General features: G+C 43.9%; 1 protein-coding gene across 1 annotated transcript in view; it reads right to left on the bottom strand.

The window, feature by feature from the left end:
* The window catches only part of LOC131129460 (adhesion G-protein coupled receptor D2), a 77,213-nt gene that overhangs the window by 54,819 nt on the left and 4,744 nt on the right, over nucleotides 1–17,650 (bottom strand). The window contains 15 exon segments of the mRNA XM_058073065.1: nucleotides 7,315–7,435; nucleotides 8,317–8,432; nucleotides 8,578–8,711; nucleotides 8,807–8,960; nucleotides 9,278–9,380; nucleotides 10,249–10,352; nucleotides 11,501–11,627; nucleotides 11,710–11,765; nucleotides 12,066–12,174; nucleotides 13,117–13,216; nucleotides 13,985–14,122; nucleotides 14,264–14,375; nucleotides 15,551–15,835; nucleotides 15,935–15,984; nucleotides 16,873–17,070. Of these exon segments, the coding sequence (XP_057929048.1) occupies nucleotides 7,315–7,435; nucleotides 8,317–8,432; nucleotides 8,578–8,711; nucleotides 8,807–8,960; nucleotides 9,278–9,380; nucleotides 10,249–10,352; nucleotides 11,501–11,627; nucleotides 11,710–11,765; nucleotides 12,066–12,174; nucleotides 13,117–13,216; nucleotides 13,985–14,122; nucleotides 14,264–14,375; nucleotides 15,551–15,835; nucleotides 15,935–15,984; nucleotides 16,873–17,070 (1,907 nt within the window).

Here is a 17,650-nt window from a genome sequence, read left to right on the forward strand (position 1 = left end):
ACCGGAAAATGTCCGTTTTACGCATATATCGGATTTATATCCGGTATATGCGTAAATCGGATTTTATCCGTTATAAAAAGGCACTTCCTTGACCATGTTTCCAATGTACCTGGACTGAGCAATGAAAAGAGACGTAAGGTAATGAGAATTTAACTTTATTGGACTCTGAGCATAACAAATTGTTAATTAAGCTAGGCCCTGTTACGCCCGTCAGGCCTACGTTATTTCCAATAGTGAGGTTAAGATCTCATTCAATAAATCCCAGGGTGTTTTCTGGCAGCATTTGCCAGAATAACCCAGTTTCGTCGGCATTAAAAATGTCCTCTGCTTTAAAACGTCTCAGAATGTCAGCTAGCTTCGGAGCGCCACGATGCGGCCATCCGATATATGCGAGGGAAATTTAATGGAAATGCATTGGAACGGGACTGGAGATTTTGTCCGAAATAGGCGAAATCCGTTATAAAAAATCCGATATATGCAATGAATTTTTATTGGAAATGCATTACAGAAAAATCGGTTCTTTTTTATCTGTCCGTTGCGAGCGAATTTCCGATATATCCAAGTCCGATATATCCGAGGTTTACTGTATATACAATTATTAGAGTTCCAAAATTCCTGTACTTCATCGGTACATAGTGACTTCCACTCCAAATCGTTTTAGAAGATCCCCCCCCACAATGGAACCAGGATATAAGGGACAGCTTTTTCCCCAGCGTTATCATGGGTCGTGACAAGACCAAACGTGTCATCACTACAAGTCAACCATGTAGCTATTACAAGCACCAAACGTCCATTTCAGAGACGACTAACAACCTTTCAAAGTACCCAGAAGAGAAGATTGCGCTAACATTTTGGATATGTTAGCCATCTACCAAAAGTCGTGGAGAAAAAGAACAGACGGCATTGCTTATTTGCTTTGACCTTAATGCAGTGAAAAGAAAATGTCTCAATGTGAATTGGTGCTAATATCTGACAGCCTTTTAACCTCCGACACCCTAACCCCCACTTCAACCCCATCCCAGCAATCCCTGCCACCCCATAGAAGAACAACACCGCTTTGCTTTCTTGCCCTGCGCTGACCCCGTCCTCGCTAATTACCCAGCAAGTATGCACGAAAGGCAGAGTAACGCAACGCAGGACAGTCCCCTTCGTCATCCCAGGCACCCGGGATAGGAAGTCTACTGTACTCCACAGTGTGTGGAAACGACGTGGACCAGTTCCAAGAAACCAGCTTGGTCCTTCTTTCAATACAGCGGACTGGCTTGAACCAGGGTGAGACTCCGAGGTGTGGGCGCTTGGCTTTGGTTTGCTTTCTTATGACAGAGGCTATTAGCAAATTGAGCTGCAGGTAATTCTAAGCTAAATAAATGCCTGCAGGTTTAACAAGGCGAGGTCTGACGACAGGAATTCTCTCCCTCTTTTGACAGGAAGTCTATTATTCTCTGGCTTTACTTTTCAAATGTGATAGCGCTCCACCCTCCCTCTACCGTCCTTTTAGTTTATTTTCATAGCAACACAGTGTTGAGACCTTGGCGTGATTCCCTGTCTGTTAAAACGTAGATGAAGGAAAATTAGCAATCAGTTCTACATCAACACATGGAAAAGAGAAATGCAGACGCAAGGAACAAGAAGAGACAAAAGACTATAAATACTTCTATCTTTTTAAACGCTGTTCAATAGCAGTGGCTTCTCCGACAAGGCTTGGTGGGAAGGAGTCTGACCTTGGATCCTCTCGGAATCTTGTTTTGATGCTGCTGCTGCTAATTGAGGATGCAAGTCTTTTTCAAAGGGAAACTTCTTTTCCCAGACATCCACAATGCAAACAATCGTGTGGCGCATTTATTTGGTTTTCCTCATAATTATCACACGCTCCAATTAAAATATGGATTTATAAATAAATCTCCATGATTATACCTACGGCTACTTTCACCGTCATGTGTTTACTGATTTAGCCAGTCATCAACATCATATTGTTGCCATTAACTACGAGCATTAAATATTCTATGATGTTTGTTTGTAAACCTGTGACTTGGTCAGCATGTACAGTGTAGAGCTAGATATAGTAGATATAGTAGAAATAGTAGAAATAGTAGATATCATACATATTGTAGATATACAGTAAACCTCGGATATATGGGATTCAATGGTTCCCACTGGTTTTGTCCGATATAAGCGAAATCCGTTATATGCGTATACCGGAAAATGTCCGTTTTAGTCATATATCGGATTTATATCCGGTATATGCGTAAATCGGATTTTATCCGTTATAAAAAGGCACTTCCTTGACTATGTTTCCAATGTACCTGGACGCGCAGGCAACGCTGCAAACGCTGCAAATGACGTCGTATAGCGGCCTGTCACAATTCGGCGAATCGGAGCGCCACGATGCGGCCATCCGATATATGCGAGGGAAATTGAATGGAAATGCATTGGAACGGGACTGGAGATTTTGTCCGAAATAGGCGAAATCCGTTATAAAAAATCCGATATATGCAATGAATTTTTATTGGAAATGCATTACAGAAAAATCGGTTCTTTTTTATCTGTCCGTTGTGAGCGAATTTCCGATATATCCGAGTCCGATATATCCGAGGTTTACTGTAGTAGATATCGTAGATATTGTAGAAATAGTACATATCGTAGATATAGTAGAAATAAATATCTTCTCTTGTACTGTTCTCTTGTGTAAACCTGAAATGTCCCCTTGTGGGAATAATACATCTTATATATCTAATATCAGAGGTCCCCAAATTAAGGCCCGGGGGCCGGACGTGGCCCGCTTCCACATTTGACCCCCCCTGGACAATACACTACCAGAGATACGCATATCGCCCCCACCACCAGTCCCTAAAGCTGTTTTGCCACTGTACCCGCTGGGATGAAGCACGTACTTCCCTGACAGGGTGCAGTTTCTGTCATAGAACTGGAAACGGTAACCCCTACCTCACTTGGCCCCCAGTCATGGAACGTGAACAAACAAACTGACCCTGGCCCCCCATCAGAGGAGGGAAAAGTTATGTGGCCTCACTGGAAGAGGTTCTTCAACATGGGTACACCTTGCTGCAAGTTCTGAGGCCGGATTCAAGTGCTTCCGTAGCCAAACAAACAATGGTGCGTTCATGGACCGATCATAGTCGCTCAGCTGGCCCGGGTCTTCCCGGAAGAAAAATGTTGGGAAAAACAGGAGAGAAATGACCCATTCCATCAAATGCGGATTGTTTAAAAGCAAACCCTCAGTGCACGAATGAGAAGAATCAGGTCACGACTCGATGACTTGGGAAGATGCAACATTTTCGTTCCAGCTCTTAACTTCCCTTCCCTCCCTACCTTCTCGTTTCACCCAACCTCACCCGCCGCTCCAAGTTATTGATGGTGTGAAGTTATGGGCTAATAATAGGCTGGACACCACAGGGCCAGGAGTCTATTATACCTCAGTAATGGATCGGCCTAAAGTTTTGAATGACATTGCCTCCAGATTGGATGGTGGAGCGATTGATGGGCCCCAACAAACAGCCCCTTGCCCCCCCATATGTGCTATTCATCTGTAGTCTGATAAGGAAGCAGATGAAGCGTGCCTTTATTTACGATAAAGATGCTCATAAAACCTACTGAATCAGAGCTGGAAGTTTTAATAGACTCGGGAGAATACCGTGGCCACTAAAACTTTGTAAACACTTGGTGGTTGTTGGCCATTGTGCCTCGCTAAACACAACATGGAAAAAAAACTTAAAAATGACTAGCGGTACAGCAGAACCCCTCAATATATTTGTGTGCATTCGTGGGGTCGTGAATGCTTAATGACGAGTGTGCGTAGATCCACAGTATTCTCGACGCATTGTGACGTTACATGGGCTCAATATACATGACACTTTGGAGCAATTTATGGTAGCACTGGACATGCTGAAAAGCTTCCATTCTCACAAATGCAAGGACTAACATCAACACAACCCCATTACATTTGCCACAACATTTGATTATTGTACGTAAACGCTACTTTTATTATTATATGATAAACAACCATTATTGCATGTAAACGCTATTATTATTATTATATGATAAACAACCCATTATTGTATGTAAACGCTATTATTATTATTATTATTATTATTATTATTATTATTATATGATAAACACACATTATTGTATGTAAACGCTACTTTTATTGTTATATGATAAAACCCATTATTGTATGTAAACGCTATTATTATTATTATTATTATTATTATTATATGATAAACACCCATTATTGTATGTAAACGCTACTTTTATTATTATATGATAAACACTCATTATTGTATCTTAACGCTATTATTATTATTATTATTATATGATAAATACACATTATTGTATGTAAACGCTATTATTATTATTATTATATGATAAACACACATTATTGTATGTAAATGCTATTATTATTATATGATAAACACCCATTATTGTATGTAAACTCCCATCATATTCATAATATTATTATATGATAAACACCCTTTATTGAATGTAAACTCTAATCATATTCATATTGTTATTATATGATAAACACCCATTATTGCATGTAAATACTATTATTATTATTATATGATTAACACCATTATTGTATGTAAACGCTATTATTATTATTATTATTATTATTATTATTATTATATGATAAACACCTATTATTGTATGTAAACGCTATTATTATTATTATTATTATATGATAAACACCCATTATCGTATGTTAACGCTATTATTATTATTATTGTTATTATATGATAAACACCCATTATTGTATGTAAACTCTATTATTATTATTATTATATGAGAAACACCCATTATTGTATGTAAACTCTAATCATATTCATATTATTATTAAATGATAAACACCCATTATTGTATGTAAACTCTAACCATATTCATATTATTATTAAATGATAAACACCCATTGTTGTATGTAAACTCAAATCATATTCATATTATTATTAAATGATAAACACCCATTATTGTATGTAAACTCTAATCATATTCATATTATTATTAAATGATAAACACCCATTATTGTATGTAAACTCTAATCATAGTCATATCATGTTATTAAATGATAAACACCCATTATTGTATGTAAACTCTAATCATAGTCATATTGTTATTAAATGATAAACACCCTCTAGTTCTCCCTGCCATTTTCTATGTAGAGTTTGCATAGTTTTGTTCCACGTCCTAAATCAGGTCCTACTGTATGATGGTTATTATTTGATATCGTTATAATAATATAAATATAGTATTATAGTAATATAAAGTGTGGAAGTATATTTGCGTGTACCACGACTGACACAAAGTGAAAAGAAGAACAAAGACTTTTGGGTGAGTAATGTGTCCCTAAATATGGCACCTGCGCCCCCACCCTCTGGTTTTGTCCTGTTTCAGATAGAAAGCGGACCTGAGGAGGACTAGACCGGATCAGGACAACATTAGCTGTGTTTTGGTCCAGCCACGTCTCAGTGAAACATGTAAAACCAAGACTGGAAGAGGAAACAAGCCAGAGGATGTATGAAACGATGGAGTGAGGCGAGGGCCGGCGTGTGTCATTGGAACAGATGGGAGCCTGGCAGGGTTCCTTTTTGAGGACACGCGTTCCGGGTCCATGATGCTAAATCAAGTGCTTGTGACACCAGCAAACCAACAGCCAACAAAAGACACCGGCTGATGATGTCATCAATCTTGTGCGAGCAGAGTTCCGCGGCTTGATCCTTGATGATGCAATAATTGCTTACATTTCTACGTTAAGACATCTCGGAATGGCAAAATGGAGTAGAATGTGGGACTTGGGAAGGTTGGAAAGGGACCTAAAAGTGCACTGCTGACATCGAGTACATGGAGTAAAAGTCGTGAATACCGGGCTGAACAGAGTAAAGGTGCAGTGGAAATACATTCATTCATCCTTTGGAATGAGTGAATCTGCCAGTGAATGGAAAACATGGAAAAAGCCAAATCCAGCAGTGGGATGAAGACAACGTATCCTAAAAAGATTCCTCTTGGCTTTGGCTATTTTTTCTTCATTCCACTTTCCATAAGATTTTTTCAAGTGTCCTTCACCTGGAATTTCCGGAAGTTCTAGTTGTCGCCAAAGGTGTTTGGTGAGGTTGAGGTCCGGGCTCTGAGGTTCTCTCACTGCAGGGGTTGTTATTGACAGCTCGGTTTCCATACGCTCCACTTTGACAAACATTGCAGTGAACAAAGTAGTCGCTTTCAAGGAATCGAACAAAGCGTCCCAGGTTGACGGGTACGTAACCCACCCTGGGGCAAAAAGGTGGTCGCGCCGTACCACGTGACCAACCGACGTCACACGCAGCGGCAAATGGGGACAACACAGGAGAAGGTTAAGCGGTAATAGAGGCCAAGTCCACCTGCTAAACCAACACCAACGCTGGTTGGTTGGGTCAGCAAAGACAAGAGGAGAAGGAGAAGGTCCGATGAAGGACAATAGGGATGCTGTCACAAATATTCACATCGGAGAGGCTGATATTTACATTTTCAAATCCAAATCCAGTTGATGGAATACCAAAGTAGGATACCCAATCCACGGTGGATGAAATTCCTCGCCGCAGCGCTACTGCTCCATCGTGTCACAATGAACTTCAAGATGGATTGACATTTTTGCCGATACTCCTTCCATACAGCTTATGGCTAGGGGTGGAACACAGGCCTTTGGTCCCTGAAATCCAGAAGAATGGCCGCCCAGCGAATGAAACCTTGCAGCCATTCCAGGAATAATGCAAATGTCAGACAAACAAGTTGATTTCCTTTTTCTTCAAATGGAACAGTCGCTTAACGCCAGTCTTTTTTTAAGCTCCACTTCCTGCATTCAGCCTTCCCACTGACAAATGAAAGCCTTGAACGTGCGTGTGTGTTCACAATTAGAACGTATAATAGAAAAGCTTTCTAGTTGTCGCGAAGGAACAACAAACATGCAGATGGATATTTTGCAAATTGCTGAAAAGTTGCATTTTACTTCGGCTTGCACATTTTTCTTTTTGATGATGACGATGATGAAGGTGGTGGTGACATTTTCCTAAGCTAGGTTACACTTTGATTTAACCACCATAGCATGAGCCTTATTTGGAATATGAATCGTTTGGGATTACAATTGATCCAAAGATGTTTCAAAGATGGTTGTCTGGTCTCCTCTCATGGATGTTTTACTGGAATAATAGTCGCTATTTGCTATCATCTTTGGTGTCATATCATCAGCTTAGGATGAAAGATTCGTTCATTAGCCTTGATGGCCATTTGGCTTTTTTATCAGAATCAAACATGAGAAGAAGAGTGGGCGTGTACCTGCAGGGAGTTGAGGAGGATGAAGATGTAGGCCATGATGATGGAAAACGGGACCAGGACCCCACAAAGCCACGTCAATCCCAGGATGGGCAGCAGAACCAGAACCGCTTTCACAGCAGCCCTGCGGTCACATGACACCAATCTTAAGCACGCCAACGCCACACACGACACAAAAGATGCAACTGTTCCAAATATTATCATCATCTCTGACTCCTCCAAATGCTGCCAATTATCTATAATCATCTACGATTGTACTTTTGGATGAAAGTGAGCGGTCTGGGCTGCACCCCAGCAGCCGGGGTGACATCGTCCCACCTTAAATCTCCTTTCATTCTGTTTCGAGTGGAATGAGGTGACTGCCAAACCACAGCAGCGTGTCACACGGAAGGCAGCAGGCCCTAGCTTGTTCAGCGGAGGAATTTGTTTGAGTTTCCGAGACGGCTGCCACCCAGGGGTGCCAAACGGTTGAAGGCCGGCTTTGAAAGTCCTTATAGTGTGCCTACTGTGAGGCCTGGTGGGCTGAGGCTGATCCACCAATAGGATCATTCCCAATCCAGCGGATGGCATGTGGGAGAGATTCCCACGGATTGGATGCTGGAGCATGGACCGTGACATGTTGTTACGTTCAACGCCCGGGTCATTCTTTTCACAAGGAATGCCATCCGGTCGTTTATTTCATGTCTTAATTGATGTCTCTCTTTAAGAACACACACCTTACATGAACATCTTCTATGCAACATTATGCACAAATGATGATTTGGGGAAAAAAGTATGGATGATATATTATTGACAATAGGAGATGATATTGTTTGTTACAGTATAAAATGTAACCTCATTGTCAGTCCATTTAAAAGCATTTTTTAATGTAATCTGGTCAAAAGTGAAGCATCCCAAACGGTGAAAATGGATGCATATTTCATCTTCGGCCCAGGCTTGCGTCTGTCAAAGAGCCTGCATCAAGCTGTAAAAAGAGAACAAATAGCGCCCCCCTTTGGCCAGTACCTAACTTGCTCGTAGGCTTGCTCCAGCGGGCTGGCACCCATCTGCAACATGATGGATCTCCTTTTGGCCGTGGATATGGTGATGACCACCACCCTAGTCAGGACCATGATATTCACCTGCAGAGGAAACAAAGGCCAACAATAGAAACAACAGAATGGATAAGTGCATTGTTTCATGAGAATAAATAAAGGCCTTTCAGTACATGCAATGCATGTCAGCAATAAGAGAGCTAGCATGACAAGATGACCAGGAAGTGCTAACCATAATGATGAAGATGACGGGCCCGGCAAAACTCCAGATGACGCCGTTCTGGACACTCAGCCAGCAATATCCATCCGCCAAGTATTTGCCTGATGCTGACGCCAGGGTGATGGTGACGATGAGCACTGGCAGACCTGGAGGGGCGGGGGGGGGGGTTAAAGAAGAAAAGAAAAAAGGATTCAGCAACTGTGACGGAGAGTCACATGATTCCAATGAGAATACGGCGTACCCCACCCGATGAGATAGTAATACTTCATGTGTCTTTCCTCGCTGAGGTTGACGGCGACCACTTTGCTCCAAAGCAGCAGACCCTCCACCAGCATCCAGCTGAAGGCCGCCATGAAGAAGAGGTGCAGCAACGCCGCCACTAGCGTGCACGCCACCTGCCAGCGCAGCAACACATCCAAGTTACATTTCCCTCCGCTCTACGCCGATACAGCTGAAGATACTACTGATATTTCTACACACACAGGAGTACTTCTACTTTCTTGAAGCCAGCGTGAAAATGGAAATATACGTACATGTAAACCTACATTACATGTTAACATATTGGACATTTTGGAGTGGCCTTTTACTGTGGCCAGTCAGTCCCGCCTGTGCGATCGTCATCTTGATATGCCACACCTGCAGGTGGCTGCTTCATCTTCTGACAAGCACCAACAATGCTTCCATGCCCTGTGTGCAACCCATGGGTCCGTACCTTGTTGTGAACGGCCGAGCCGCTGCACAGCAGAATGACTTGAGCGCAGATCAGAGCCACGAACAAGTTCTTGTGGATGGACGTCCTGTCAGACCGAGGGATGCTTGGGACACAAATGTCACATTCTATTGAAACATAAAGTCAGGCCCTCACAGAAAACAGCCAATTAAGGCTGATCATGAGAAAGCAATACAGAACATTGACACGCCAACACCGTGGTTTGGATCAGTGACCACGAGCACAGCAGCTGTACTCCAAGGCCGCGAAGACGCACCCTTAGGCCTGTCACCAAAACTGGACGTCACAATTATTGACTAATTATTGAATCATCTATCAGGAGACGCATCAAAAGCAAGAAACGTATTTCACATTGAAAGCATGGAAACAAATCCAAAACCACATTAGCAAAGCCGGTGAAAGTGAAATGGACTCTTGGTCTTGCACTAAATAAAAGTCACACTGGATGCTAATATTTCAGATATTACAGCAGTATGACTTTTCTTATTGTCTGAATATTGACAAAAAGATAAGCCAGCCTACTCTGAAGTTGACAGCTCATTTGCATATCCACTTCATTGACATCACATGGTGTTTTATACACACCAGGAACCAACACCGCTAGCAAGTAGTGTACTCGCTAGCTTACATACATGGGAGAAATGGGAGTAAATGACTATAATTCATTTCAAACGGGCTTTATCTCTAACTGCATATGATTCAAAAGGTCCTTTTTAGCACATTGAGCAAGAAAGATAAGTGCATATTTAAACACTTAAATTGAGTTCATCAATCTGGCCTCCGGGCCTTGAGTTTGACAAATGTGCTCCAATGTAAGCCGTCCCGGGCGCACACATAAGCATTCACATTTTTGGTACAAAAATGCACATATCAATGAACAGCATCCTGAATTGGGTAATAACGATTGCCTGTCTCAAAGCAAAGAAAGGACACGATCACGTTCAGCTACTCACTCCAACACAGTGAACAGCATCAAGGTCACCACCAGAGCGCACAGAGATGCTCCGGAACCGATGAACGTCAGCTTGGTCAGAACAAGCTCTTCCTCAGGACTCCACTGGGTCAGAAGAGAAGGAATGGGGTGTGGATGAGGAGAGAGGAGAGTGATGTTAGAATGGGAGATCTCTTCGTCACCCTGGACATTATAGGTTGAATGCACCGCTTTTAGGCAGGACGACCGCTAAGAAACTCTCTTATTGCATTTCAATGGTAAACATGGGAAAGCACCAGCAGTGCCACCTACTGGCAATTCAATTGCACTGCACTGACAGGATGAGCCACAGAATAGTTGTATCGCATATGTAGGGTTGGGCGACATTCATGAAAAACAAGCATAAGGTTCATGTGGAAATCGACTGGATTTGATGCGGAGGTCTCATGTTTCAAGATGGCGCCGCCCGAGTGCAAACCAGTTACAGCAGCTCTGCGTCGCCTGCTGCGTTCTTAGCGTTTAATAGCGTTTTATTTATCCATCCATCCATTTTCCTCCGCTTATCTGGGTCCGGGTCCCAGGTGAGACATAATCCCTCCAGAGTGTCCTAGGTCTTCCCCCGGGCCTTTTCCCGACTGGGCATGCCCGGAACACCTCACCAGGGAGGTGTCTGGGAGGCATCCGGACTAGATGCCCGAGCCACCTCAACTGACTCCTCTCGAGTCCTACTCTGAGCCCCTCCCGGATGACAGAGCTCCTCACCCTATCTCTTAGTCCAGCTACCCTAAGGAGGAAACTCATTTAGGCCGTTTGTGTCCACAATCTCCTCCAAAGCTCGTGACCATCAGTCAGGGTGGGAACATCATAGATGGATGGATAAATTGAGAGCTTTGCCTTCCACACTCAAAGAAATAATTTGTTGGGTGAACATAATAAAATTATGGAAAGAATTTCAAATTTTCCCCTCGACGCCTTGGATGTGTGTACAAATTCTGTCCATGAAAATTGTGGAGAGCGGTTGACAAAGGGCAGCCTTGGCAGAGGCCAATATTCACCAGAAACAGGGTGGACTTACTGCTGGCAATGCCAAGCAAGCCCGAACCAAGCACTTAGCTTTGTTAGCTTTGAGCATTGCTCCGCTATGCCAAACGATCGGCTATCCCGCGGAGGATGGAGGTGGAGAGGCTGCTGGATATTTTACCTACATATATCGGGATATGAGTTGTGTTCCATATCATCCAGCCCTAAGCGTACGCATTCCAACTATAATTCACCTTTGGTCTCAAGTAATTCATCAACACTGCAAAGTTGGTGGTGTGGTTGCACTGACAGGAAGTGACACCAGATGCAGCAAAGACCACGCTGCAGCCTTCACTGGACCAGCCCCTGCTGTGACTGTCCCTGCGTAAGATCACACAAACGTCACTTATGTAGGGAATGGTCTGCAAAGTCAATGGCATCATTGGTTGCTGATGAAACTTACATGAGGCTGAAATTCCAGAAGGCGCAGACCGGGATAAATCTCTGTGCATTCTCCATCTAGGCAAAAACACGATCCACCTTTTAATAGTGTGTTAGTAGTATTATTATATAGTATATAATCGTAGTATTTACTCATGCAAACTAATGACAAGCCGACTGTGATGCTATTCATAAGGCATGCAGGATGGGAATGGGAATGGAACCGCTCCAGGCCATACGCTGGAAGGGAAACATGTTTGATCCCTTTTACACTGTCTAGTTAATACTTGTACTTGATACTTCTAGTAGTAGTAGGCGTGACCATGTAACGATGTACCCTTGGAAAGGACGCACATGCAGGCACAGCAGTAGCAGTACCGTATGTGATAAGCCCAGCTTGTACTTGACAGCAACAGGGATTGTTTGGGCCTTGGAGGCATCACGGACGGTGGCGGAAATGACAGCAGACGCCAGGTGACCAAGGACACTTCTGAAAGTAAGGCACGTACATTACATTACATAAATTTCATTTCCTCACTATCTTGTGACGAGACGCCCTCGGGACGCACACAGGGTCATTATGGTCATTGGCCATTCAGCATTCACCGACTGGCAAAACTGCAGACTTTTGGCCAAACAATCTTTTTCTTCAAAAGTGGAGTTCAGGTAAAAAAGTAGAGGTTGAAACATGCAGCACGCATGTTTTTTCATCAAACCAATTCCTTGAACGTACCATGGTTGTGTGCTGAGACAAAAACATTTGTTTGGCAGCCATCAATCATCTTATTATATTTCATTAGTGGTGAGCACCTACACGTTTGATACTTAAAATGCCTTGAATAGGTAGTGAGACACATTAAGGGCTGAAACCTGGATTGTGTCGTGAGTGAGCAATGGCAATTGAAGAGAAAAGGGGAGGGTTCTGGAGTGTCAACTAATCATTACAACAGTCACTCTTATTGGAAAAGTGGATATGAAATCGGGGGCGTACGTCAATGTCAAGCCAAAAGGTGGAGTGAGCTCTGGACTGGGGTCCACCCTGGACTGGTGGCCAGCCAATCACAGGGCACATATAGACAAACCAGCATTCCCACCCACATTCATACCTATGGACAATTTGGAGTGGCCAATGACTATTCCAATGTTTTGGAATGGGGGAGGAAACCGGAGAACCCGGAGAAAATCCACGCATGCACGGAAAGAACACGCACACGCCAGGTCCTCCCCATCTCCTGACCGCTTGTCCACCGTGCAGCCTGCTGTACTGTATTTTATGATGATTATTTATTAGCAACCTACAGTCAATGAAATGCGCTTAATAAATAAAAATAAGGCAATTTGCTGGGGAGTAAATGCTGAATGGCAAATGAGCTCCATCGCTGGAGTCCAAATGGTACCGAGCATTCATTATCAACGATAAAAAGCAAACCTTTTCATGTTCTCTTGTTTAGTCAGAGGCTGTGGTGTACCCGATAAAAGCTCATCCAGATGGCTGTAGTGAGTGTGAATAAACATCACATCCTGGTGTCCTGTAAGAAAACACACCAAAGGTTTCCAAATGATGTCACGCAACACAGCAGATTTTCTTTTGCAGGTGCATCTGGTTCTCGGGACGTCCCATCTTGTTTGCTCAGAAGGGGCCTGGATTGGCGGCGGATGGTTCAAACTTCAGCCAATATGCTGGAGCAAGACCATTCACGGCCTTGAAGAAAAACAAATGGATGGTAGAAATATGGGGAGCCAATGGAGAGAAAAGAGAATGGAGCCATTGGGGCGTTTTTGGAACATTAGTGAGAAGGCCAGCAGCTGCATTTTGCACCAACCGGAGCCTGCGGAGGACGAATAGATTGACTCCAGTAAAAAAAAAGCTGATCAATGTCTAAATAGCCTTTTCACATTGTGCTCTTGATAAAACGGGTGAGGTGGAAAAAAGCTGCTCTTCGTACACAGTTCTTCATCAAGTTTCAGGCTGCTGTCAAACATCACAGCCAGGATCTTCTCAGCAGGAGTGTCCAAAGTGGCTGAACAATATTTTTCTACATTTGGGTGAAGAAGCCATAGTGGAGGGGATCTAGAGCGTTCCTGGCAGGTTGAACTGTACATCAGCAGCATAGAAATAAAAGTCAACGTTTATCGATGTTACATCACGTTGACACGTGACGTGATGCTGTACGTGTATATCATATTCCATCTTACCATGTTCTATTTGATGCTATAGAAGTTATTTTTGTGGCGTACCTTGGGCACCATGGGGATGCTGTACAGATAAACGTGGATGCCGTTTGACTTTTCCTTACCCAGTTTCTGAATCCTCTGCAGCTCCGAGTCTGGGATGAGCAGCTCATCCTGATCATTCCTCCTCACGCCGAGGTGGGATGGTTTAAATGATTGACAGCAGCTTTCTGCAGACAGCTTGTGGCTCCTGATGAACACATCTGGCCATGAAAACAGCAGCAAACATGAGAAATCATAAATAACCACATAACCTTGTCAATTATTCATTCGGCAAATGGAAATGACTTCCTGTAGTTGTCACTGTAGTAGTTCAACTGTCATTGTACTACCTGTTCCAGTACCTATATTCTTGGTAGAAAGTGAGAAGCCTCTCCCCTCAGCAGACAGCACGTCTGCCAGAGTTGCAGTCAGGTTGTCAACGCTACTGACAAGAGTAAACGGCCCCACGCTGATCTGTTGGACAATCACATCCAACAACAAAGGAATTTGGCAAACAAATTCAAACGGACATTTGGTAATCATGCAAATCCATCACGTGGAAGTAAAATCAAGATGCGCATCATCAAGGTAGCAGCTACACTTGTGAACGATACATCGATGTGACCCGATATCTGCTTGCGGCTGCATTGGTATCAGCCTCCCGGATGAACAGGGATCACCGTAAATCCCCGGAGACCCGGTAAGACAAGTAGCTATTGGCTGTCCCAGAAATTGCTAGATGAGCTCATTGGCTAATTTGCATATTATTTGCATATGATGATGTAGGACAAAAAATCTAAAAAAACATAGCAAACTTGATTCCATGACGTCACACATGCATGACTGGCGGATGCGTGGACCACCCCCACGCTGACCGTGCACCAACAGCTCAGCTCAGTGAGAACACAACCTGCAGAACAACACGCTCCTTCACTTTTGAGTTCCCAAATACACGACAGCAGAAAAAGCGTCTTGTTTTGTCGGCGCTTTTGAGAAAATAAGATGTGCTGCGATGTGATGTACACATTTGACATAACACGCTTATACGCTTCTTTATTTTCATTCATTCATTCATTTTCTACCGCTTTTTCCTCACGAGGGTCGCGGGGGGTGTTGGAGCCTATCCCAGCTGTCTTTGGGCGAGAGGCGGGGTACACCCTGGACTGGTCGCCAGCCAATCACAGGGCACATATAGACAAACAACCATTCACACTCACATTCATACCTATGGACAATTTGGAGTCGCCAATTAACCTAGCATGTTTTTGGAATGTGGGAGGAAACCGGAGTACCCGGAGAAAACCCACGCATGCATGGGGAGAACATGCAAACTCCACACAGAGATGGCCGAGGGTGGAATTGAACCCTGGTCTTTTAGCTGTGAGGTCTGCGCTTCTTTATTTTATTTTATTTATTTTATTTTATCTTTATTATATTAGCTTTGATTGGAACCATTGAATCAGATCATCATTTGTACGCTTTGTGGAAAATACAATGCTTTTGAATCGTATCCGAACCCCTGTATCTACAAAGATGCGCACGGAATGGTCTACCAGGACCAGAGTACCATTCCGAGCAGCAGCTATGGTGTCAGTTTGATGCATGCAGGACAAGTGGACAAAAAGCTTTTCCCAAACAAAAGCGCTCACCCCATCGCCTGTGAGGCCCATCCACTGTTGAGCCACGTGCGGCTCCAGCATCACACTGGCCATCTTGACGTAATCTGTAGCTATGGACAGCATTGCCTCTGCTGCATCCGCTCTGTCCGTGTGGCCGCTCGCCAGGGCCGACAACTCCATCTCCATCCTTTGAGACAGGAAGTGGACATCGCTAGATGTGAGGACATTCGGGCCACCGGTCTCCATGATGTGCAGGGCAGCCTGGGTCAAGCGATGCATGAAAGGAAGGTCACCGTCCCAGTAGCTACTCTGCTCCTTCATCAACCCAAAGCAAATCAGTATTAGTCCAGCAATCTGTCTTCCGTGGAACAAGCACAATGAAAGGGTGACGGGCTGGGCTAAAAGTTCCAGTACCAACATGCTGAAGAACGCTGTCTTTGGGAAATTTCCAGGATCCAGCACTTCTAAAAGCACAAATAAAAATGGACTCACTTGCTACTATAATATGTTAATGCTTGCTAGGCAATAAGTACGATTTCATTGAAAAGCATGAAAAGCATGTGAGCTGTGAAGACTTAAGGTGGGGCTCAGCAGCTCGAAAACAAAGTTATGTTAAAATGGATCAACGTTTAGCAAAACCAAAGGGATTCCACTGGAGAAAAGATGGGGCCAGTGGGAATATTCATTCATTCATTCATTTTCTACCGCTTTTTCCTCACGAAGGTCACGGGGGGTGCTGGAGCCTATCCCAGCTGTCTTGGGGCGAGAGGCGGGGTACACCCTGGACTGGTCGCCAGGCAATCAGAGGGCACATATAGACAAACAACCATTCACACTCACATTCATACCTATGGACAATTTGGAGTCGCCAATTAACCTAGCATGTTTTTGGAATGTGGGAGGAAACCGGAGTACCCGGAGAAAACCCACGCATTCACGGGGAGAACATGCAAACTCCACACAGAGATGCCCGAGGGTGGAATTGAACCCTGGTACCCTAGCTGTGAGGTCTGTGTGCTAACCACTAGACCACCGTGCCGCCCCCAGCGGGAATAATCTCCTAAAAATTTGGACTGTCAAGTTCTTTTGCACTTTCGCCTGCCGGAATTTAAAAAGGTGAAGAAGATCTAAGATCTTAAGATGGTTATAAACCTAACCTGACAAGATCCTGTAAACGGATGAGGTGTGAAATAAGCTACTGGACTTGGATTGAAGCGTCTCTACGATCTTCTCTGCATTTTCAGGTTCAGGCAGGCTAAAGTGGTAAAGAACCGACCAAAGTGGGCTCACTGTCCCACACTTTGAAAAAGCCTCCAATGTCCTCACATAAGTTCCATCGTCATGAGTGGCACCTTTCTTAAACTGGCAGACGGCTCCTCTGGAGGAATCACACTTCTCCAGGATCACAGTCCCGGTAGCGGGGTCAAAGGCACCGCATTCTTCCCCAGGCTGAGTGCTGTCCACAAACGTCACGGAGAACGTCTGATTCCGCAAGGCGTTCCCCTCCAAAATGGAGTCCAAAAAGGCGTGATCGAAGGCGGAGATGTTACCTTGTCAGATAAAAGGGGAGGGTTAAATGTGTAGCAAACTGAAATGAGAAACGAGTCAATAGTTATGATCAGAAAGATGAATGAAAAATGACTGTCCGCTCATCAAAAATGGCCTTACTCTCGATAAACATAAGAGAAAATCAGGACTTGGTCAATTCCAATTTGGGGAAGCATCTGGGAAATATTTTGTCCGCTAGCCCAGAAAAACATGACCACTGGCGTTGGACCCGAAAGATGGCACATGAGCTCAACATTCTGGTCTCATTCGTCCCAAAAGTTGTCTAGGCCATCTTGAGGTTCTAAGTTGTCCCACATTAAAGTCATTCAAGCGTGGCTTTCGGGACCTTCCTTGGTGCACTGGGGCCCAGCCATGCTGGCACAGAGAAGGGCCTTCCCCAGTCTGCTCCCACAAAGCTGTCCGATTTCACTCGGTAAGACAAAAATTGAAGAACTTGGAGATTGACATTTTGTGGTTGACAACAGACCATTATTAGTTTCCAATTAGCATCATGAGGCAAACGTGATGTATGGTGGCCTAAACGGAGCATTTCCAAGCAGAAAAAAGAAAATTACACATTGA

Source organism: Doryrhamphus excisus, chromosome 5 (assembly GCF_030265055.1).
Source record: "Doryrhamphus excisus isolate RoL2022-K1 chromosome 5, RoL_Dexc_1.0, whole genome shotgun sequence".
Taxonomy (NCBI): Eukaryota; Metazoa; Chordata; class Actinopteri; order Syngnathiformes; family Syngnathidae; genus Doryrhamphus; species Doryrhamphus excisus.